This window comes from Camellia sinensis, chromosome 11 (genome assembly GCF_055761805.1).
Source record: "Camellia sinensis isolate YWXY chromosome 11, ASM5576180v1, whole genome shotgun sequence".
Classification (NCBI taxonomy): Eukaryota; Viridiplantae; Streptophyta; class Magnoliopsida; order Ericales; family Theaceae; genus Camellia; species Camellia sinensis.
The window spans coordinates 172325377-172350236 of NC_138971.1; the positions used below are offsets into that span (position 1 = coordinate 172325377).

General features: G+C 32.3%; 1 protein-coding gene across 1 annotated transcript; it reads left to right on the forward strand.

The window, feature by feature from the left end:
- Nucleotides 1-3104: 3104 nt before the first annotated feature.
- On the forward strand, nt 3105-18270 carry LOC114320815 (respiratory burst oxidase protein F). Its single transcript, XM_028267882.2, has 14 exons — nt 3105-4513; nt 4759-4918; nt 5837-5885; nt 6976-7089; nt 11258-11680; nt 13177-13563; nt 13656-13751; nt 13909-14024; nt 14462-14629; nt 14742-14901; nt 15994-16194; nt 16290-16418; nt 16979-17057; nt 17155-18270. The coding sequence occupies exons 1-14, from the start codon at nt 3802-3804 to the stop codon at nt 17262-17264; spliced, it is 2904 nt and encodes a 967-aa protein (XP_028123683.2). The 5' UTR covers nt 3105-3801; the 3' UTR covers nt 17265-18270.
- Nucleotides 18271-24860: the final 6590 nt, after the last annotated feature.

Here is a 24860-nt window from a genome sequence, read left to right on the forward strand (position 1 = left end):
TCGAGTGTTGCTTTCTACGCTCGAGCGGACATGCAGACAATGAAGCTCCGCTCGAGCGTGGCTTTCCCCGCTCGAGCGGACTGCAAACTCATGAAAAGTAATGAATGCACGATTTTCATGCTCGACGGACGCTCGACCTCCGCTCGAGCGTGAGACTCAGATCCTCGCTCGAGCGTGAATTCTATCGCTCGAGCGGACTGCAAAACATATGAACTTCTGGGCATATGCATTTCACACTCAAGCGTGACTTTCTACGCTCGAGCGGAAGTGCATGTACTCAGAGTGTACGCTCGAGCGTGAAGTCCTCCGCTCGAGCGTGGATCCAAAATCTGAAATTTCCAGATTAATCCTCAAGCACGAAATTCAACTCCTAAAGCTTCAAACTCGATTCTTTTGGGCTAATTTCATGGAAAACAATTGAAGACTCATAGTAAAACATGTTTCAAAGATCAATTTATGAAATCAAGCCCAAAAGTAAGCCAATTGAACACAATTTCAAAGAACTTCAAGAATGATGCAAGAACTTAACATGCATGAGTTCACATGAATTCCAATGCCCTAAAACATGACTAAATGTAAGATTGAGCTCAAAATCATGGTGAAGTCATGGACTATAAAAAAAACATGAACATGCATGTAGAAATTTTCATAGAAAATACCTCAAAACTCAATGACATGAATATGCATGCAATCATAGCTACTCAATACAACACTTTGAGCCAATTCTAGACTCTAATCACCAATTTTACCATAGACCATGCAAGTAACAACTTAAATATGTAACCCAAATGATGAGTATCCTACCTAGGTCTTGAATTTCAAGGTATGGAAGCCCAATTTTGCAAGTCCTCTTTAATTTCACCTAATTCTCCAAGTCAAATTCTTGTTGAACTCAAATCTTCTCTTACCCTCTTCTCTCTCACGGTTTGGGTCTCCAAGTGGATAAAGAAATGGTGTGACAAAAATGAATTAAGCTCCAAACATGTATCAACAAAGTGGCCCACTAGTATGGCAAAAGTGTAATTAACTTTGATTCAATAATTTAACATTATTTAATCTAATTTAATCGCTCCAAATCAAATTTCAATTAAACCTACCATAAAATCACATAAATTCTAATTAGCATAAAACACTAATCAATTTGTGGTTTGGTCGCCGATAAGACCTTCAATTCGCAGTTCAAAGTTAAAACATGAACAGATTCATTCAGAAATCAAACAGATAGAAATGCATTCGAAACAATACACTCATACAATCAGTTCAGAATTTCGTTCTTATCAGTTACTTATCATGCTTAGTCACAGTTTAACATTAATCAGAGGTGAGGGTTGTCACACATATGTTGCCATGAAATTAGTGGAACTTAGGATAACTTGCTTGGGAACATGTGTTGTATGCAGGGAACTTAGGATAAGCTATGCTTTTAATGATCACTTATATCTTGAAAACCCTAGAGGGGTATCTTTTAAGAGGAGTATTAAAGAGACTCGAAATAAGGATCACTTATATGAGTGTGAAGGGGCCGCTTCTATGAGAATTGATAAGGCTAAATTTTCTAAAGCACTTATGAAACACCAGGACTTGCCCAAGGCCAAAACGGGCACAACCATGAGAACTAAACTGTGTCTAGAAATAGACTAGCTAGTAAGTCCGATAGACTTTCACTAGGGAAGATTCAAAGCTGAAAGCTACCTATCCTGATGCAGGATATTTCCATAATGTACTCTCTCTTTGTCTGCATGTTGTTGCATGTTCTTTCCGTAAATTTCATTCATGTGGGGGATTGTTGGAAAATTTGAATTTAAATTTACTCCAATGGTTGTGTCTCTTGAGATGAAAGTGTGTATCCTTTTGAAGGATCACAACCTTTCTGAGGAGTCACATAGAAGTCTTTATATTCCATCTCCCTCACTTCATTTTGGATGGGGAATTGCCATTCTTCTTCACTTTGTATTTCTTCTTCATATTTCATGAGTCTAATTTTCCTATAAAGAGAGTACATGCACAGCAAAGTTCGTTAGGCTTGCAATAGTAGTACTGCTAGTGCAAGTTATTGATCGTTGTATCCTGAGAGATAGACGTTCATTGGATCCTAAGCACCGATGGGAGGACTAATCTGCTTAAGGAAAGAGTGTCACACACTCGACTCGATCAGGTTTTATTTATTTATGTACTGTAAGTTTTATCACATTATTATGTTGATATATTTCTAGTTTTGGTTTTGCCCAAAAAATCGTTTACATATTTTTAAATTATATTTTCCTGACAGTTTGGTACTATTTTTCTAACAATATCCACACAATTTTCTCCTCTAAATGGGTTTCTGATAGTCAGAATCAGTTTCTTACTAGTCAAAAACTCATTCAAAAGGATTCGGAAGAAAAACTTATGTGGTTAAATCATTTTTACATTTAAAAGCTGAATGACTTGAATTATCAAAAAATAGTATTGATACATGTACACAATTTTCTTTTTCACAATCCTCACAAATGAGGTGGTAAAGACATGATGCAAGTTTTATACTAATGGGAGTATAGGTCAAGTTGTATACTAAGTGTGAGTCAACTTATAAAATTTTGTTTGTCGCCTCATTTGCAGGGATTGTAAAAAAGAAAATTGTGTGGATAAAATATTATTCACTTTGTTTGGTTTTTGTTTTCAGAATTTACTTTTCAGAAAATTTTATTTTATTTTTTTTTTGTATTTTTTTTATTTTCACTAATTTTTTTAATATTTTAAGTAATTTTTTTAATTTTTTGACACACCTAATATGAATACACTTAAAAAGTATAATATTTATGAAAAAAACTTTAAAAATTCACTACATAGCAAAAATATAAAAATTCAATATATTTTTTTTTATATTTTTGTGTATTTATTAATTTTTAAAAATATTTTTTTTACAAATATTTTACTATTTAGATCTAAGTAAGATATATTTAAAAAAAAAATTTATTTAAAATTTTTAAAATATTCACTAAAAATAAAAAATAAAAAATTTTAATTTTAAAAAAATTAAATTCAAAACACTAAAACCAAACACACTATTGTTATAAAAAAAATAAGCGTGAGTCCATAAAGGTGCAGTCCACGCAATCTACCGTGTGTAAACGATTTCATTTTCTTCCCAACATACATAAAAATTCAACAATTTCCATTTTTCTCTCTCTCATTTTCCCCCTTTCTTTTCATTGTCGTTACTTCCAATTTCCACACACACACACACACACACACACACACATATATATATATATATATATATCTCTTTTCGGATTCATTTCACAACACAGCTCCCACCACCAGTCCCTCTCCTCACCAGTGACACCACTACACACGCTTAACCGGAATCATCCACCGATACATACCTACATACACATATATACACGAAAAACATCACTCCTTTTTTTAGGTGGCCTGTTTAGCCATCTCTCTCTCTCTCTCTCTGTACGAATTCATTTTCATGTATACATTATTTGGTCATAACTAGAGAGCATCACTAACGTAACAAGTTTCTGGTCTTCTTTGGTTTGGTCCCCTCACTCTCTCTCTCTCTTACTGACTCCCTTCCCTACATCGAACTTGTCTCTTTCTACCTTTTCTCCCTCCAGATTCTTTTTCTCTTTATATGATCAACGAACGAACCCCGTATATGTCTTTTCTCAGAGATTCCAGACGCATACCAGAGACCACTCATTCATACTCTCATTAGACATTAGCGGAGATTGGAGAACAAACATCGCTTAGTTTAGTTACTTATACTGATCATACACATATATAATTTTTTTTTTTAATAATAAATAGATGAAAGGCTTTATAAGGCACGAACGACGGTGGGCGTCGGACACCGTTCCAGGTAACACATTGAGCGCGGGGTCGACGCCAGGAACTAACTCCGGATCATCGCCGGCAGCGGAGGAGTTCGTTGAAGTAACGCTCGATCTCCAAGCCGATGACACGATCGTGCTTCGTAGTGTCGAGCCAGCGACGGTTCTCAATATCGACCGCGACATCACCGTCGTCGGAGGAACGGACACTCCGGTATCGCCGTCGTTCTCGGTGTCGGCCTCCGCCTCCGCCTCTGCCTCGAGGTCGCCGACGATGCGGCGGAGTGTGTCGATTAATCGTCTATTTCAGTTCTCGCAGGAGTTGAAAGCCGAGGCGGTGGCAAAAGCGAAGCAATTCTCTCAGGATTTGAAGGCAGAGTTGAGGCGGTTCTCGCGGAGTCACGGTCACGCCTCTCGAGTCCTCTCTTCTTCACCTTCTTCGGCGCTTCACAGCATCGTCGTCGGACACAGTGGTGGTTTGGAATCTGCTTTGGCCGCTCGAGCTCTCCGTCAACAACGAGCTCGACTCGATCGGACTCGTTCAGGTGCTCAAAAAGCTCTTCAAGGACTCAGATTCATCAGCAGTAGAAAAACTAACGGCGTCGATGGCTGGAACGAAGTTGAAAACAGCTTCTACAAGCTTGCCAAGGACGGCTATCTCTATCGTTCCGATTTTGCGCAATGCATAGGTCTCACAATTCACATGAATTTCTTAGCCTTGTATTGGCAAGGGGGAAGTCACGTTTTGGCTGTTAACCATTTTTATCACATCATTTTTTTATATTTTTTTTTAAAAAATCAAAAGAAATTTAAAAATAAACTTTTAACCAATTTCTCAAAAACAACTTTTTAATTTTTACCAGTAAATTTCAATGCAGGTGTGTTTAAAAATTTTAATTATCTGATCGATTATATATTGTTATGTTCGATTTAGGAATGACAGATTCGAAGGAATTTGCACTGGAATTGTTCGATGCATTGAGCAGGCGACGGAGGTTGAAGGTTGATAAGATCAGCAGAGACGAGCTTTATGAGTACTGGTCTCAAATCACTGATCAAAGCTTCGATTCTCGCCTCCAGATCTTCTTCGATATGTATGCATCCATTCATAATAACATAAGTTGAAAAAACAAAAATTTGGAAAAATTATTAAAAAAAATTCTGAGAATTTGTGCCTTTTTAACAAAATAAATGTTTTAATTTTATCAATTTAAATTCTAAATTTTTAATTTGTTTTCAATTCAAATAATGAAAAATGATATATAAGCCTAGTTATAGATCCATTTTCTAAACCCAAATTAATATAATTGGTTGATGATTGAGAGAGGCTGTTATCTTAGATATTTTAATTGATTTCTATATTATTAGGCTTGGAAAGTGAGTCTTTAATAATTAAAGTAATGTTAGGAGCTTCAAATATTTTATCAATATTTTACCAAATGTCTTGTAGGATCAACATGGAACTCACACCATGTGGAATATTTAGTAAAAATATTAGCAAAACATTTAAGATGCCTAACATTTTCCTAATAATGCTCTTAAATCATTTGTCTATTTTTATTAAATAAAATTGATAAAAAATAATAATATTTTAATCATTATGATGTAAGTTTATGAAAAATGTTTAAAATATAATTTTTTTTTTATTAATGACTAAAATATCATTTTTCCATTAGTTTTACTTAAGAAAAATAAATAAATAATTTATTTGAAAATAAATTAAAATATTAAGATTTAAATTGGCAAAATTAAAATATTTCAATTTATCTTGTTACAGGGCTGAATTATTTACTTTTTTTAATTTTCTAAATGTTTTTGAAGATAAACCTTACTTCATTAAGCAAAGTAATCAATAATTTTTAATTAGGCGTTGAAGATTAGCAAAAGCTGTACAGAAAATGGCGGATTTTACATTGTAGTACATACCTAACAAACACAATATAATGATTGAAGCAAGAACAAAATTGACTTTTTCAAGCGTTAATTATCGTATTATTTGATGTTTAATGCAGGGTGGACAAGAATGAGGATGGCAGGATCAATGAAGAGGAAGTCAAAGAGGTACTCCATTGTAGTAATTTATTTCAAATTATTTTTCTGTTTAAATCCGAATAAAATTAGTGATTGTTTGGCATTGGCTCATATAGTTTATTTTTTTAGCCTGAGACTTTTTTAGCCTTCTTTAATTTTTGTTTTGAGAATTTTTTTTAATTTTGTGAGAGAAAAAAATAGATAAAAAATGATATTTTGTCTTGTTGACTTATACACCTTATATTGTCTTTTTGCACTTTTTTAATCTCAAAATGTTAGCCAAACGAACACTTAGATTAACCAGTTTCATTAATTTGATAAACTAATAAACATTAATGCAGTAGCTAGTGAATACGACAGTCTGTCGAACGGTCCAAAAGTCATTAGTGTTAATGCTAAAAATATATAAGTATATGAAAATATAAAAAAAATATAAAATACTAGAGCAATATATATGTTTTTAAAAAGTAAGAGGCTATTACTTATATTTACTAGAAGTACACAAAATATATTCAGGTTATACAACAAGGTAGATAGACGCTAATTTTATATATTTTTACAAATATATGAAATTAACAATTGCCTAATAGGCGGTGGTGGTTAATATTTTCTTTGAAAAATGCTACACCAGTAGAATTTATAGAGAAGGAACTTTTTTTAAAATGATATGATACTTTCATATTTCATGTATAAGAAAGTGCATATAGTGGTTATAGGATATGGGTAAAATAGTTTTATTTGACTAAAATAAGCGGTGGTAGGCGTGATTGGGTGACCCTCAATCAGAAAAATTCCAAAACCAACAACTCCAATATATAAAAAATTGCGTTCCAAATCCCAGTTTTCATAGTATCTGACGTTTCCTATGTTCTTAATTTTATTTTATTTTTTTAAATGTGGGTATTTAATAGCTTCTTATCTACTACCCAAATAGAAAAATGGATGTTCTAACGAACTACTGAAATTCATGAATTTGACTTATGTCATCTCGAATTCTCCTTTTCACTGGAGTTGGTTTGGTAGGAGATTTCTAGTCAATTGCCAGTGCTTTATTTATTTTTATAGTTTTTATTTTATATATTGTAATTTTAACTTTTTTAATTCTCATTTTCCTTTGTAGATCATAATGCTGAGTGCATCTGCAAATAAGTTATCAAGGTTAAAAGAACAAGCAGAGGAATATGCAGCTCTAATTATGGAAGAGTTAGACCCTGAAAGGCTTGGCTACATTGAGGTGTGGCTATCTTTCTATCACTTTTTTCTTTTTTCTACAATTTTTTTAAATTTTATAATTTATTGAAAATAATACATCTTAATTTTTATGGATGTGTAAATGAGTTTATGTTTTTCAGAACAAGTTTTCTAGTTTAAATGTCAAAAATTTATTACAAATTGCCTTATCATTTCTAATTTCAATGTATTCACATTAGTTCATTCAAATTCTGCATCAAATCAGGTTATTGAGTTAGACTTTTTTTTTTCAAAGTCAATTGCCATACGACAAAGCTCTCGTTTCATATGTGAAATTTTAGGGTTAAAAAGTTAAAATAATCATACAAAATAAATAGATTAAAAAGTTAATAAGATAAAATATTATATTTAAATTACATTTATTTTATTTTTTTCACAAAAATTAAAAAAGATAAAAAAAAATTCATCACAAATGAAACTTTTTAACTTTAGATTAAAATAATTAAAAAATCAAAAAGCCAACTTACAAATATTTATATTTCTCATAAGCCTTGGTTTGGAATGGGGATCGACTTTTTGACTATTTTAACTTGGGGGTTAAAAATCTTTGTTTGGGATGAGTTTTTTTAGTTTTTTGATTTTTGTGAGAAAAAAAATGAAAGAATTATGGTTTGAATGTGACATTTTATCTTATTAGGTTAAAAAACCTATTTTATCTTTTTGTGACTAAAAGAATCCTAACTCAACCCAAACCTTTATGCCAAACGATATGCCTAAATGGGTTTGCCATATTGTTCGACCATACATATACATGAAGAGGAAGAAGAAGTTGCACTATTATCTATACTATATATTAAATAAAATGGGGGTTTTTAACCCCAAGCATTGTGGGAGTTCTAATTTCTCAATCTAAATTTCTTAATTTTTTAATTTAAAAAAAAAATCTTAGCATTTATTAATTTCTCTCAACTCCCAAGTCTTACCCTTATAATAACACTTTAATGCATTAAGAACAAGCATAAAAAAAATTCTTTGAAATCCAGCACATATAATTTTTTTGAAAAGTCATATAATTATTATCCCTCATAATAACACTTTAATGCATTAAGAACAAGTATAAAAAAAATTTCTTGAAAAATTCAACACATATGATTATTATCAAAATATTAAACTTTAATATAATATAATAAAAAAAAGACATCTAATTCCTTAAAAAATTCAACACATATGATTATTATTAAAATATTAAACTTTAATATAATATAAAAAAGAAAAAAAAAGAAGACATTTAAAAAAAAACACATTTAAAAATCACAATTCACTTATATAGATAATTATAAATACAATCAGTACATAACACAAGTAATATGCTAGTATATTATAATTATAATGTCTGTGAATTGAAACTCCCATCCCAGCTTATTTCTGGGCTGAGTGACACGAGAGTATTATTAGTGGTTGAACCACTTTTCCCAAAAAAAAAAAAAAATTGTTCTTAGTTTCTTCCTGGTTTACTTTCCTTCCACTTTCTAGCAATTTATTACCTTCATATTTGTTAAGAGGGACATTGACAGAAAATTAAAAGGGAAAAAGAAAAAGAAAAGATGCAAATTACTGATATTTCTACACATATTTATAAATTCATGGAAATTTTTTTAATTTTAATTATTAAAATTGATAAACTTTTTCACTCATTTATAATTTTTTTTTTAAATAAAACTTGCGCTAAAGTGCAATTTTTCTAAACAGAAAAAGAAGGCATGAATTTAACTGGGTAGATCCAATAAATTTAGAGTAATGATACATGTATTAAAATTCTTAATAAAAGCATGTGTACAACATCATAAAAATGTTTAAGTATCATTCTTTTTTTTTTCTTTTTCTTTTTTTTTATAATTTCTTTTATAGCTAATTATATTTGACCTATTATATTTTTAGTAAAATTTTAAATAAGAGTGTTAGTATTATAGAATTATTCATATGTTAATTCATAAATTTATTGAACTTGCTTATAAGCATTTAGTACTCAATTATATATGAAAATTAATATTTCGTCACCCGATAAATTACACCTCTGGACTCACGTAACAAACACTTAGGCTTGACTATTGTATTTTGGATATGTTGGTTCTTATATATTTATATGACAAATGTTAAAGAGTGTCTCTTGAGCATTGTTTAATATTGAGATCAACTTAAAAAGTATCTTGACAACAAGTAAAAGTATTATGAAATGTATTCATTTCAATAAAAAAAAATATTGAATTTAGTAAAAAGTATCTCCTGTTTTTCATTTTTTTTTTTTTTTTTTTTTTTTTTTTTTTTTTTTTTGTATCCTAGAAAATTTGTTAGCAAGGCTATATATACGTGATATTTATTGTGTGAATTTATATGAAGGATTAAAAAAAAAATAGTGAAATTCAGACTGTGATATATGAATATGACATGCCTCATTATATATTCGCCTACCTAATTGTTGTTACCTGCTAACCAAGAAAACTCGGACAATGACAAAAAAAAAAACGGGGTGGATGGTTCTTAGCCTCTTGCATTTAAGCAGAAATTTGGGTTAACTTTTATTTTAATCAGGAAATTAAAGCTACAATGCAAATCACCATTAAGTTGTAAAATTATTGTTAGGATAATATATTTATTTATTCAGGAAATGAAAGATATTCCTGACCCCATCATTTCATCATTTGAACAAATATAACTAGTTATATCCGGAATAAAAACTAAGTACTCCTCAGAAAGTAAATCAGAAAAGTCACTAGAAAATATGTGTGGTGTTGATTTAAGCTCGAGTATTAATGATGTAGCAAAATTATAGATCCATCACTTTAAGGAGAAAAAAAGGAGCCTAAATCGACCCCTTCTTTTTTTGTTTTGTTTTGTTTTGATTTTTTTTTTCTTTCCTAATGAAAAAAAGCAGCACAAATAGGCATACTTAATCGCCAATCATCCTGAACCATAAGAAAGAAGGATTCAAAAATGGATCATGAGGCAAAACTCTCCAAAACTTGACTTTGACTTATAATAAATGATATTCCAAATGAGTGGCTTTTCTTTAGATAATAGCCCTTATACTTCGGCTACTAACAAAGAAGCTACGGTTTAATAGACCGAGACTAGGGGCTTTTTTTAGCTGCGTGTAGAAAACGGTGAGTAGAAAAAACTCTATTAAGAACCAATTAGGCTTAACTTAATTAACTATCATAATTCTTTTAATGGCTGAGGTCTCGTTTGGCAAATGATGATTTTAGTTAAAAAATCAAAAAATCATTAAAAAAATCAAAAAACTAACAATTTATACCAAAAAATTAAAGATTATTTTTTCTCTCTAGTTTTTACACATCTTTTCGTAAAAAATTAAAAAGTCATCCCAAACATACTAGTTTTTTATATATCATATTTTAGCCAAAAAGTCAAAAAATTACTAAAATAGCTTTTCCCAAACGAGGCCTTAGTCTCAAGAGGAAGGTCATAAGTTCAATTCTCTTAAAGGAGTTAAATAAGGTGACACGCACTTGGTGTTTAGCAAAAGTGAGGAGGCTAATTTCTATATGTACTAATTTAACAATTAACAATTGACTTTCATCGATAAAAAAAAACAAAAAAACTCTATTACTATGGCTCTTAATATCAATTAAAACTGTCACTAACACATAATTTTGATAAATAACTCCATAAGAAAATCTTCGAAGAATAGTACCATCTTTTAAACTTAAGTATGAAATGGGATATATTCAATCTAAATTTTGTCCATTTAAAACTTTTTGGACAACTTTTTTCCATAGCATTGCTGGCTGAGTCATATTATTCCACACTGCCTTGCGGTCCTCACCTGCACCATTGGGTTCCCATTTAGACTTCTGTGTGGAGTCTCAAACCCATCAAGGAATTTTTGGGTGTCGGGAGGGTAAATGCCACGTGGTATCATTCTTTATTGTGATTGAATTTGACATAAAATCTATTATATTTATGTTTAGTGTTTGGGAGATAGTAAGAGACATACGCATTTATGATTGGCGGAAGGTACCACCTGATAGTGCCACTGGGTATTCTCCCAGCATACAAAAATTTCTCAACCAGCAGTGCAGTTAGAATCACACAGTTCTTCTTCTTCTTCTTCTTTTTGGTGATTGAATGCATTATCCAACTTCTGATCATTCTGTTACAATGGTCCATCCGTGGTCATGGTAATGTTGCAGCTATGGCAGCTGGAGACACTTTTGCTACAGAAAGACACATATCTAAACTACAGTCAAGCACTCAGCTACACAAGCCAAGCCTTGAGCCAGAACCTGCATGGACTCAGAAAGAGAAGCCCATTAAGAACAATGAGCACAAATTTTGTCTACTTCTTGCAAGAGAATTGGAGGAGAATTTGGGTTCTCTGTTTGTGGATCATGATAATGATTGGTCTGTTCACATGGAAGTTCTTTCAGTACAAACAGAAGGCAGCATTCCAAGTCATGGGTTACTGCCTCCTCACCGCTAAAGGCGCAGCCGAGACCCTGAAATTCAACATGGCTCTTATCTTATTGCCTGTGTGCAGGAACACCATTACTTGGCTGAGGAACACCAAGTTGGGCTATTTTGTACCCTTTGATGACAACATCAACTTTCACAAGGTAGACCCCTCAAGCGCCTCCTTGTTTCTTTCTTGGGAAATTGCTTTTAAGTGATGCAGTGAAAATATAATTTTATTTTGAAGGAGATTTTCTATGATACAAAATCTAGATTGGAGGGGGCTATTTGGTGCAGTGAGATCTATCATAGGTTCTGTTTTGATGATTTGAACCGTTCATTTTGTTGAACACTTTGTATATTTCGTTCATAAAAAAAATTAAATCAATCCGATAAATATAACTTATTCAATTTACCGTATTTTTTACTAAAAAAATAAATATTAATTGTATTTTGAAAAAATAAAACATACATTTTTTTTATGACAAAAATAATAAATTGAATAAGTTGTAATTATCATATCAACTTAATTTTTTTGTAAATAAAATGCATGAAATGTTCGGCAAAATAAACGATTTAAATCATTAAAACGGGATTTGTGGTGGGTTTCAGAGGCCCAAATAGTCCTCTCCAACCCAGATTTTAGACTGAAAGTAATCCCTCCTCCTTTATTTTTATGGTGATATAAATTTTGTGTATGCATAGTACAAGCTCATCCTACATCAAGATTGTATCACAAATTTTTTTTATTTATAATACAATATTACTGTTTTTAGCGCCCCACTAATTTGCAATTTTCACTTCTTTCTTCATCATGGCTTGCTTCACACTTTTATCTATGGGTTCCCACTTAGATGACTTCCTCTAATTGAAAAGTCAACTATCAGTTGATCTCAATGGGTCAAATAAAAAAAGCGCGTCCTTGTACAGGTTACATGTGAACGCAGTAAAGATTGATTACTTATTTCTTGGTAAAGCAGAAACTAGACTTTTGTCATTAAGACGGATTTTAGATTCTTATACCTGAAATTAGCACCGGTACTTTTACATAATTATTATAAATTAATAAAAAAATTTAAAATTTAAAATATTAATATTTACAAATTTTGTCACTAATTTTTAACTATTTTTTAATATATTCGGTCATTTATAAAAAAAAATTAAAAATTTAATCATCATAATATTACTTTTTTTTATAATATCATTTTATGATTTTTCTTTGTGTAACTAAGAACATAGTAAAAGAGAAGAAGAAAAACGATGAAATACAAATTTCTTTTATGGACCTAAGGAATCAGAAACTTTAGGAAAAGTTGAAACAATCTTAAGTTCCAAAAAAAAAAAAAAACAAAAAAGAAGCCAACATGCCCAGAAAGAGATCATGAATCTTTTTAGTTTGAGAGAATCACAACATTGATAGGTTGATAACCAAACAAGAAGTGGTTTTTCCACAATGGAATTAAAATTACAACATTGATAGGTTGATAAAAATGACTGATTGAATTGCAGCAGTAAATATCCTGTGTGTTAAATCTTGTTGTCTCACTTCTAGTTTCATGCTTTTCAAAATGCTCTTAATTTTGTAATTTCCATCTAGTTAATTTCTTAATTTTTTTTCTGATCTTTACATTCCCCTTTTGGTAATCTACCACCTGTGTAGACAATCGCAGCAGGCATAGTAGTCGGTGTCATACTCCATGCTGGGAACCACTTGGCGTGTGATTTCCCGAGGCTTATCAATGAGCCTGAAAAAAATTATGAGACGTATTTGAACGATGATTTCGGCAAACACAAACCCAAGTACATCACCCTGATTGAAGGTGTTGAGGGTGTGACTGGAATTCTAATGGTGATCTTCATGACCATTGCTTTCACACTCGCCACACGGTGGTTCAGGCGCAGCCTTATTAAGCTGCCCAAGCCCTTTGACAGGCTCACAGGCTTCAATGCATTCTGGTATTCGCACCACCTTTTTGTCATTGTCTACATCTTGCTCATCATCCATGGCATGTATCTGTATCTCGTGCACAAATGGTACCTCAAGACGGTATAATTTTGAAATCCTTTTTTTTCCCCTTCATTTTTTGTTTTTTAAAGTACCTCGAGTTGTAGGAATGTTGACATTTTTTCTGCTTGCAGACATGGATGTTCCTTGCTGTTCCTATTCTTCTGTATGCAGGGGAAAGGACCCTGAGATACTTCCGATCTGGCTTCTATCCTGTCCGGCTTCTAAAGGTTTGCATAAAATACCTACCACTAATTCCATATAATTCAAATGCTTGATGTGCATGAGACCATTGCGTGCCTTGCATATGGTTTTCCCATGTCAAGTTATTGTCCTCTTATTGTTTGTTGACTTAGGAGCTATATTTCTTCATTGTTAAACTCTCAGGTTGCTATATATCCCGGAAACGTTTTAACATTGCAAATGTCCAAGCCTCCCCAGTTTCGGTACAAGAGTGGACAGTATATGTTCGTCCAGTGCCCTGCTGTTTCTCCATTTGAGTGGTAAATCACTACTTACTACTCATACCCTCATCAAGTCACACAAATTTTAAATTTAGGAGAAACGTTCGTCATCTCCTTATTTGAAGTATGTAAAGGTGCTAATGAACTCATGTTACATTGGTATGTCAAACCCTTTATTTTCTTAATGCTAATAATACAACTTTTTTTGGTCAGTAATGATTATACAATTAATAGAAGACAAAGATAGGAGAAATATACCATGTAGTATTCAATTTGGTCCCTACAATAGTCGGGAGCAATTCTTCTGCTAGACTTATGTTCATTTCAATAGTCTTTAGGGCAGATTAGTAAGGCTATTTGTAACTTAAATTTGGGGAGAGATTGGGTTGGGGGGGGGAACAAGAAATAAGAAGAGACTTGCTCGTATTATTTCTTTCTTCTCTTGTTTAATGCCAATGTCCAATAATTTTACTCAGGCATCCATTTTCCATAACCTCAGCCCCTAGTGATGACTATCTTAGCATTCACATCCGCCAACTAGGTGACTGGACACGAGAGCTTAAAAGGGTATTCTCAGAGGCATGTGAGCCTCCGGTTGGTGGGAAGAGTGGGCTACTCAGAGCTGATGAAACAACAAAAAATAGGTATATTTAATTTCTGAGTTCATTTGGTTTCTCATATTTTTTTTTTCCCCTTTTGCTTACTGTTTCAGATGTTCAAATAAATTGGTATCTGAATTTTTGCCCTGGATAACAGTTTGCCAAAGCTCTTGATAGACGGGCCTTATGGAGCGCCAGCACAAGATTATCAAAAATATGATGTCCTGCTACTTGTTGGTCTTGGGATTGGAGCAACACCTTTTATCAGTATATTAAAAGACTTGCTCATCAACATTGTCAAAATGGAGGAGCAGGCTGTAAGTAACTTAAACCTCACAACTTCCATTAAAGAACTTCAATTACCTCTATGTATTCAAAACTTGCCAACATGGTCGGTTTGACTGCTATAACTTTTCAAAACGTATCACTTGACTCTCGATACTGCTACAATGCAATTGATGCTACCAAGGTTCTGAAAAGCGGTTGCGGTCGCCGTAACGGTGGTGGTGACGCGGTTGCGGTTGCGGAGTGTAAAGGCCGTAGTATAACGGTTGCGGTAATCGGAACCGTAAATTTTTTTATTTTTCGCACAATTTGAAAAAAAACTTACCAATACACATATTTTTTTTCCATGATCATATTTATTGGGTTAAAAATAAATATTGATCAATTTTTATAAATTTTTAAGTATGATCCAATATATTTCATATTTTTAAATCACTATAAACTGAGTTTTTTACATTTTATTTTAATAATTAATGACTTTATATTATACAAAAAATCAATCACTAACTATTATATATAAGATAAACAATGACAAAAGTAAGAGAATAAATAAGAGCCTAAATATATATATATATATATACATATTTTAACCAAGCCAAATAGATAATGATCACGCCTATTATTATTATTATTATTTTCAAACAATATGTAGATAAACACACACAAATAAAATAGTTTAGTGATAGCAGCTGAATAGAATAGCATAGGTCTTATAGTTTCAGCAAATCAATAACATGTTCTTCATCTTCCCTCTTCTCTCTCTCTCTATCTCTTGTTCCTCTATTTTTTCTCTTTATCTTCCCTCTTCTCTCTATCCCTCTTCCCCCATTTTCAGTTTTTTTTGTATGTTTTTTCGAAAGAAACAGTTTAGAACCGTTACGTAACGGTGCGTAACAAGCCGTTACGGCTGTTACGGCACCGTTACGACTGCTACGGTAGCTGCTACAGCCGACACACTTATAAATCTTAATCACATTGCAAAAGCGGCCGTAACGGGTATCGGTAACTGCCAAAACCGTTACGTAACGATTGTGGCCGCTTTTTAAAACCTTGGATGCTACTATTTAAAGCCTTGCATATGATATTACATATCAAATCTTCAACCATGATTTCTTACTTTCCAGGAATCAGTCTCAGACTTCAGCAGAGTCTCAGATCAAAGTATTGGGGCTACTGATGATTCTTCCTCTGTCAGTAAGGGGAATCCAAAACGAAAGAAAACTTTAAAGACGACAAATGCTTACTTCTACTGGGTAACTAGGGAGCAAGGCTCATTTGATTGGTTCAAAGGTGTCATGAATGAAGTTGCTGAACTCGATCAAAGGGTAACAATAACATGAAATGTGTTGAGCACCTCCCATTTGCAATTCAATGTTTTATAAGTTTATTTATTGTTATAGTTTTAAATTTTCGATTTCAGGGTGTCATTGAGATGCATAATTACTTGACCAGTGTTTATGAAGAAGGAGATGCTAGATCAGCCCTCATCACCATGGTCCAAGCACTTAATCATGCTAAGAATGGGGTTGATATTGTATCCGGCACTAGGGTAAGATTGATCTCTTTCTGTCCTCTCTATTGTCTTCTTATACAACACCTCCTAAGGTCATTTACATATTGGATGTTTACATCCTATGATTTGGTTGGTATGCTACCCTCTAGATGGCAAGGTATCCTCTGTCTCAACAAATTTCTGTTTTCCTATTCTAATTTACTCATAGTAGTTAAATCATATAAAAAAATTTTGTCATGAATATCTTGGAACATGACTAAATGACTGAGTCAATTGAGACAAAGGAACCACAAAATATAGAATGCAAATGGTTTGTTTATGTATGATATTTGTTTCTGAAAATGGATACAAGGGGTGATTAGAAGTGCATTAAATATATAATTTGATGTCATAAAATTTTAAAATATGAAAATTTTAAGCCATAATCATGTAATTAGAAGTACATTAAATATATAATTTGAAATTTTGAACATAGAAAATTCTCGTATTCTAATTTAAAGAATAAATACATTTGGGTTGGGACCATAGTTTAGGTTAGTGGAATGTCTTGTCAATGACTAATGATGATCTCAAGCTTTCTTGTTTTGTATGTTCAGGTGAGAACCCATTTTGCAAGGCCGAATTGGAAAAAGGTTCTTTCAAAAATATGTACCAAACACGCCAATGCAAGAATAGGTGAGTCAACATTTATGAGAGTTGCAAAAGCATTTTTAATGCAACTTTTGTCTCTTTTCTAATGTATCATTATTGTGGTTTTGGTACTATGGTGTAGGAGTTTTCTACTGTGGGGCACCAGTCTTGGCTAAAGAACTCAACAACCTCTGTCATGAGTACAATCAAAAGGGTTCCACCAAGTTCGAATTTCACAAGGAGCATTTCTAAAAAAAACTATGGTCAGTGCTTATTGACCTATTATTTAGTACTCTCCCATTCCCACCAAGTCACACCCATCTCTAAATAAGAGGAAAAAAGAGGTTGCAGTAAAGCTTTGTACATTCATAATAGAAAATAATAAGTCTATCGCACAGAATTAAATTACATATCAAGAATATATATGTCAGTATGGTAAAATTCGAACTGATGTATACTTTCTTGATATTTTTGAGTAATTTAATTCTTATTCTTAAAAGAGGAGTAGATAAAGTATGTATACAACATATATTTTTTTCACCATACTATTGGATGGTGAGATTGGGTTATAGTAGTCATACACATGGCAACCATCCAAAGGTGGTAGAACAAGTGGTAAGCTGACTCAACCTGGAAGAGGATCAGAGTGGGATACAGCTAAAAAAAGAGGTTTGACTTTGGACACGGTTGCAATGGCAATGGGGTTGGACAAAGACAGTTTTGATGTATCCCACGTGCTTGTGGGCTATGAAGGTGTAGGTGGAGGTGCCCCACGGCGGAGTAGGACAGGTTTTGTTTGGTTGTTTGTTGGACTTCTTCTTCAAATTTTCACGAAGTTGGACCAGAGAATCCTTCTAGAAAAAGGGGTCATCTCGACGTGGAGTCATCTTCATTTTCTTTTCTTTTATGTTTATATCAAATATCATTTTAGACTATGTGTAAAATGAAGTTTTTCATGCCGTGTTTGATTTACGAATTTGAAAAATGATTTGAAAAGATAAAAGATAAAAATGTGTAAAAAATAAATGGAATGTAATTATAATTCATTCATATTTTACTTATTTTTTTCTTTTTTTCTCTTTTCAAATCATTTCTAAATTTATAAATCAAACATAGTTGTAATGTCATCCTGTCAAATTAGTGTATTTTTTTATTTTTTTAAGTGTAAAGATAGATTGCCAAATATTATGTGTAGAATGGTGTGATAAATTATGATTTTTTATTTAAAAGTATAATGCTCATGATTATAATTTGTAAATATGCTATTACATAATTCTAGTAGTAAATTGTGTATGAAATTATGATATTTTTAGGATTTTCTAATAATGGTAAGTGGTTGGGACCTTGGCTGTGATGATCTATGCGTAGAATTCTAAATTTCTAATATCATGCAAGCCGAAAAATAATTATGATTTCAATGAGCTATATTTTGATATGGAAAATATGAATTTCAGTGGAATTTAAAAAATGTATATTTATACATTAATAATAAATTGCACAACATTAAAAGTCAATTTTATAGACTTTTTCATGTATTTAAAATTATTTTTTAAATTTTTCACTGATTTGTTATTTCTCCTATTTGGTAAATCTGTATAAAGTTACATGGTCTTAAAATGAGTACTCCAGTAAATTTAATTGTTTTGGGTTCAATTTCTGATCATATTATACTTCTCAGTCATGATTGATACTCGTGATTTGAGATCGACAAATTTTTCAGTTTATATTTATTTTAATTGCAACTGTAAGACTAGAAATGATATGGGTAACCAAAACAACTTAAACAACACCTGCTCCAAAATAAGCGGAATTATTCAGTGTGTTTGGTTTGAGTTTTCTGGATTAAATTTTTTGAAAATTGACTTTTTTAATTTTCGTATTTTTTTGTTTTTAATAAATATTTTTAAAATTTTAAACATTTTTTTTACTTTTTTAGATGTATCTTATTTAGATGTATCTAAAAAGTAAAAAAATTGTGAAAAAAAATTTTAAAAAATTAATAAATATATAAAAATATAAAAAAAATGTACTGAATTTTTGTATTTTTTTTTTTGTATTTTTGATATTTAGTGAATTTTTAAAAGTTTTTTTTATAATTTTTTTACTTTTTAGATGATTTATGTTAGGTGTATCTAAAAAGTAAAAAAATTGCTTAAAATATTAAAAAAATTCAATAAAAATAAAAAAATACGAAAAATAAGAAAATAAAATTTTTAAAAAAATATTTTTTAAAAAGTGAAAACAAGCAAGATGATTATTTTTTGAATGTCTAATCACCATTACGATGTTTTGAGTTGTCATACTTGTTAATAAGCTAAAAAGTTTCACAATATTTTGCCTATAATTTTCCTTAACCCGGACGACAAGGGTGGATGGGACATATATTTTCCAATCAAGAAAGAGCAATGCAAGGCACACAAAATTTGTAAACAAAAAAATATCAAAAACATTTATTACGGTACTGTAGGGTAACATTTACGTTTTTAATTTTTTATTTATATTTATAAAAATTTTAAAAATTTAAATAAAAATTTGTTTGGTAAATTTTTGATTTATAAATCAGTGGTCTCAGTTTATAAATTTAGTCAAAAAATGTAAACTTAAAAAATGTGTTTCCGTTTTGAGTTTTTTTTTTTTTTTTTACCACCCAACACTAGCCACCATCCGCTACCATTTTCTACCCACCACCACCACCCACCTGCCACCCACTCGTCACCACCTTTCATCCCTTGCCACCACCACCACCACCACCCACTTGTCATCCACCCGCCACCACCCGCCACCCGCCACTACCATCCACCGCCCACCACCACCACCCGCCACCACCACTCACCAACCACCTGCCACCACCATCCACCCACCACCCACCACCACCACCAGCCTCCTACCACCTACCCACCACTACCACCCACTACCACCACCACCACCTACCACCCAACTGCCACCACCACCACCACCACCATCCACTCGCTACCACTCACCACCGTCACCCACCCACCCACCACCACCACCACTCCTATCCGCCACCTACCCGCTACCACCCGCCATCCGCCACCCACCTGTCACCACCACCCACTACCTGTCACCACCACCACCACCACCACCACCACCCACTCGCTACCACTCACCACCTGCCACCGTCACCCACCCACCCACCCACCCAACCACCACCACCCGCCATTCGCCACCCACCTCCCACCTGCCACCCACCACCACCACAACCACTCGCTACCACCCACCACCTGCCACCGTCACCCACCCACCCACCACCGCCACCACCCGCTACCCACCACTCATCGTCACCACTTTCCACCACCGTCTTCCGCCGCCACTTGCCGCCACTTGTCACCACTCGCCATTTATCACTCTTTTTTATATTTTTAAAAAAATTTAAACGCCACTTGCCATTTCTCACTCTTTTTTATATTTTTAAAAAATTTTAAATATTTTGTCAATTATCAAACGCGTTTGTAGTTTATGCTTTTCTAAAAATAAATAAAACCAGTTTATAAAATTTTTGTAAATATAAACTAAAAACGTAAACGTTACCAAATAGATAAACCAGATTCATTTTAGATGTAAATTTTATCATATAAGAGTTCAATCTCAATCGTAAATATATATTTTTAAGTATATTTTTATACAACAATTCTGTGCATATTTTTCTGCTAGAAAAATAGACCATGGAAAGTGATCGGGTGTACTCTTAATTAGTCTGCAAAATTTGATGCTCATTTATTCTTACAAAATTATGAATAAAATTTCATTTCCATGTATTAGGTGCACTAGATTCTTCTAATCTTTTGATTAACTCATCTACACATAATATTGCTGATAGGGGCTTCATAAAAAATAATTGAAAAAAATGCAGTCGGTGACAAATGCACTAATCAGAAAATAAATGGATGGTTTATTTTTAAAAATATACTTATCGTCTATTTTTATAGAGAGAAACACAATAAAATAAAAATATTATCAATATCGGATCAACTTAATTTTTTTTTATAAATAACGTATGTAGTATTGAATTGGTACCCATGGTGAGCCCTTCACGTTTGAACAATACCATCAAATTCAAATTTGAATTTGAAAGAATTTCAACTTGTTTTAAATTTTATTTTGAGGATGAATATGCATTCGTGTGCTTTCTATAAAGCCAATCCAAAGAAACCATCATGAAATGATTTTGATAAAATGATTTGTTAAAATAATAATAAAAATTCGTTACAAATAAAATTATAATTCACCATTACAAATTATCATTTTATAAAAAGGTTAAAGAAAGAATTAACATACCCAAATGTAAATAGAAAGTGGACTATATGGACTGGCCCATGCTAAAACCCAAGTTGTTACTTTTATCCAAACTATGGGCCCAACCTGGGATGTTATAGAGGAAAAATTCATGAGGAGAGAGAGGCTTCTCTCAAATATCCATTCTGGTCAATGCCTGAAATAGGGGAAAATCCAAAGCTCTTTTTTATGTAACTGTTATCTAATAATGAGAGATTGAATGTAGTTAGAGAAGATTAAAGAAAACAAAAATTCAAAAATTGAAATCAGAAAGTGGACTATGTAGTGGCCCATATGCTAAAACCCAAGTTGTTACTTTTGTCCAAACTATAGGCCCAAATGTTATGGCAATGACCACTTATCACTTGATGTTATTGAGAAAAAAAATGCATTAATAATAGAAAGCTTCTCTCCAAAATCCCTATTTAGGCCAAGTTTGACAAGTTAGGAATAAGTTAAAAAGTCAAAAAGTTATTCAAAAAGTTAAAAAGCTATCACTATTCACCAAAAGTCAAAAATTACAGTTGCACAACTCATAATCTTAATTTTCCCCTACACACTAATTTATACAATTTTTTAATACATATTTTTCCATAAAAAGTCAAAAAATTAACCCAAACATCCATATTTTTTTTCTCAATTTTTTAGTCCAAAAAGACAAAAAATGCACTTATTTAGGACACCCCAAACAACCCTTAGTTGAGACTCATTTTATATATGAATAATGTTATATGTATCAATTGATATGTCAATTAGTATATTAACAGATGATGTGAATAATGAGTGGGATTATAATTTTAAAGTGATAATGTCATAATATATGCTGATACACTAATTGATGTATCAATTAATATGTGTAACACCTTCGTTTATATACTAGAAGTTGAGCTCATATGTAATATTTGTGCAGAGACATGCATGTGTAATAATGTTATTTTTTTAAAAAAAAATGAACGTGAATAAAAAAAGTCAAAAATTGAAATAAAAAATTTGCCTAAAGATAATTTAGACATTAAAAAAATATGTGATATAATTGTTTACACCATATAAATTGCATGCTTTATATTATATATATATATAAACCAAAAATAGAAAGTGGAATAGAATGCCCCATATCTAATCCTAACTTGTTACTTTTACCCAAACTATAGGCAATGACCACTTCCCAAAGTAGGATGTTATGGGCTTTACGGTGTTATTTTAAGGGTTATTTACATACAAGTCTCGTATTGTGAATTTATAATCTATTAAGTCTTAAATAAGATTATTTGTTCTTTCAAGTCTCATTAATTTTTAATAAATCAATTTACCCTTAATTTACCCTTCTAAGACATACTCCATAGGGCTGAGCAAGAAATCCGTGAAATCCGTAATCCGATCCAGTCCAGTCCAATCCAGTGGGTTTGAATTGGTTTTTTGAATCCGTGGTTCGGTTCTGGATTGAAAAATTAAAAATCCGTAGTTCACGGATTGGTTCCGGATTGAATCCCACGGTTCCGGATTAGAACCGATCCGGACCGTATACAAATAGTCTATATTTTTATTATACACCCTCCTACATAGTGTCTTCTCTTATTTCATATAAAACTTAAATCCAAACCTAAACTTGCATAGTATCTTCTTTTATTACTTTTGTTTGCTAGTTTTTAGTGTTAATTTATAATTGTCTAAATACTTATGGTGGAACTAGTTTCTTTATGGTTGTTTAAATTCTAGAACAGTTTGTTGCTATTATGAAAAGACATATTGTTATTGTGAAACTAATATGGTGCTATATTTATATTTTTATGAAAATAAAGTGTTATATATATATATTTTTGTTATTTAATTATATAAATCCGTGGTCCTAAACCGATCCAATCCGTATTTAAATGGATTGGTTCGGATTGGTTCCACGATTTAAACGGATTGGATTGGTTCCAATTTTTCAGGATCCGTAGATAACGGATTGGTTCTGATTTTACTCCAATCCGGTCCAATCCGGACCATGCTCACCCCTAATACTCCATCACTGCCAGATGTCTTATTGCATGCTTGGTGTGAAAGTAAGTTGTTGTGTTTATTCTCTCTCTCTCTTTCTCTTACTTTTACAGCCACTCCCCAACAATAACAACCAAACATTCCCTTGTCTCTCATTTGTTTTCTCTCTCTTTTTTTGGTTTTAGACTCTCTCTCTCACATTTAAAAAAATGGAGCCCAAGCTTTTTGACTTTGGTTCTCTCCTTATCTATCACACCGTCAACACATGCCTTAATTCCCACACCATCTTCGTTCTCCTCCACCATGCCAAATCAAAGATCGTCTTCTCGATTTCTATATTCGATCATTAGTCCTTGAAGCTCTCTCTTTGTACCCACCAAATATACAACATTCTAAGTTCATCCTCATCATGGATGATGTGGTTTCAGACCCAATCCCTCATCATCCGCCATTGGTGACTACGAGAGCTTGGTGAAAAATGATGATTCTAGGTTCAACTGGGTTTGTCCTTTAATTGAGTGGGATTCGATCACATTAAACTACACCTCCAAGATCGCTTCTTCTCCGAAAGAGGTAGTTCATTCTCATCGTGCGATTTTCAATAGGCGTGCAAAAATTAAAAACATTTCATAAAAAATGGTTGTGTAAAATTGAGAAATTTCTCAATTTTTTCTAGTTTTGAAACTGAGAATATTATCAGTCTAAAACTGGAAAATGATAATATTCTCAGTTTTAACACTAAAAAAAAATTGAAAATTTTCTCAATTTTACTGGATATTTTTGCAATTTGAAATTATTCTCAATTTTAAATTGAGAACATTCTCAATTTTGGAATTGAGAATATCTCAGTTCTTACCTATAAACCAAATCTTCTGGCCTATCTCTTTAGTCGATTTAATATGCTCTGTTCCGAACCCTGAAATTGAGCAATCAAACATTTTATGGGCTGGAGTTACACACACACACACACACAAAGTGCTACAAAATGAAGTGATCGAGGAAGAGAATAGATCGAAACGAAAGTGTAAAAGGTTGAGGCATCACAAACCTCCAACTTAAAAATCTTCGGATAATCCAAACGATCATCATCATCAAGTGTTTGAAAAGATCCATGAAGCAGACTCTGCTCCTCCTCCTACTCGTAAAATTTCTTAGGGACGTTCCAAGTCCTCTTCTTTCTCTGAAGTTGCATCTGTAATTCGTTAGATTCAAAAGGACATGAATGTCAATTGCATTTCAAAATGGGACTTGTGTGTCCAAAAACTATTGCATAGGACTTGAGCTACCACACCTACTATCATTAAGACTTTTAAGTAATTAATCCTTATTTTAATAAGGGGAAATTGTATTTAAGTTGAGTAGCTGAAAAAAATTACATTTTTATGATATTGTAATTCTTTTGTGTGTGTGGTGTAAGTATACTTTTGTGCTTGGTGCAATTATTCCAGTGTCAAAGTTGCATTAAAAAAAATCATTTATTGTGTAATTTTTTCCTCACTGCTCCACGTGTTTGTAATTTTCTCTTTTAACAATTGGTTTTATTCATTCTTTAAATGCCCCACAGTGATAGAATTT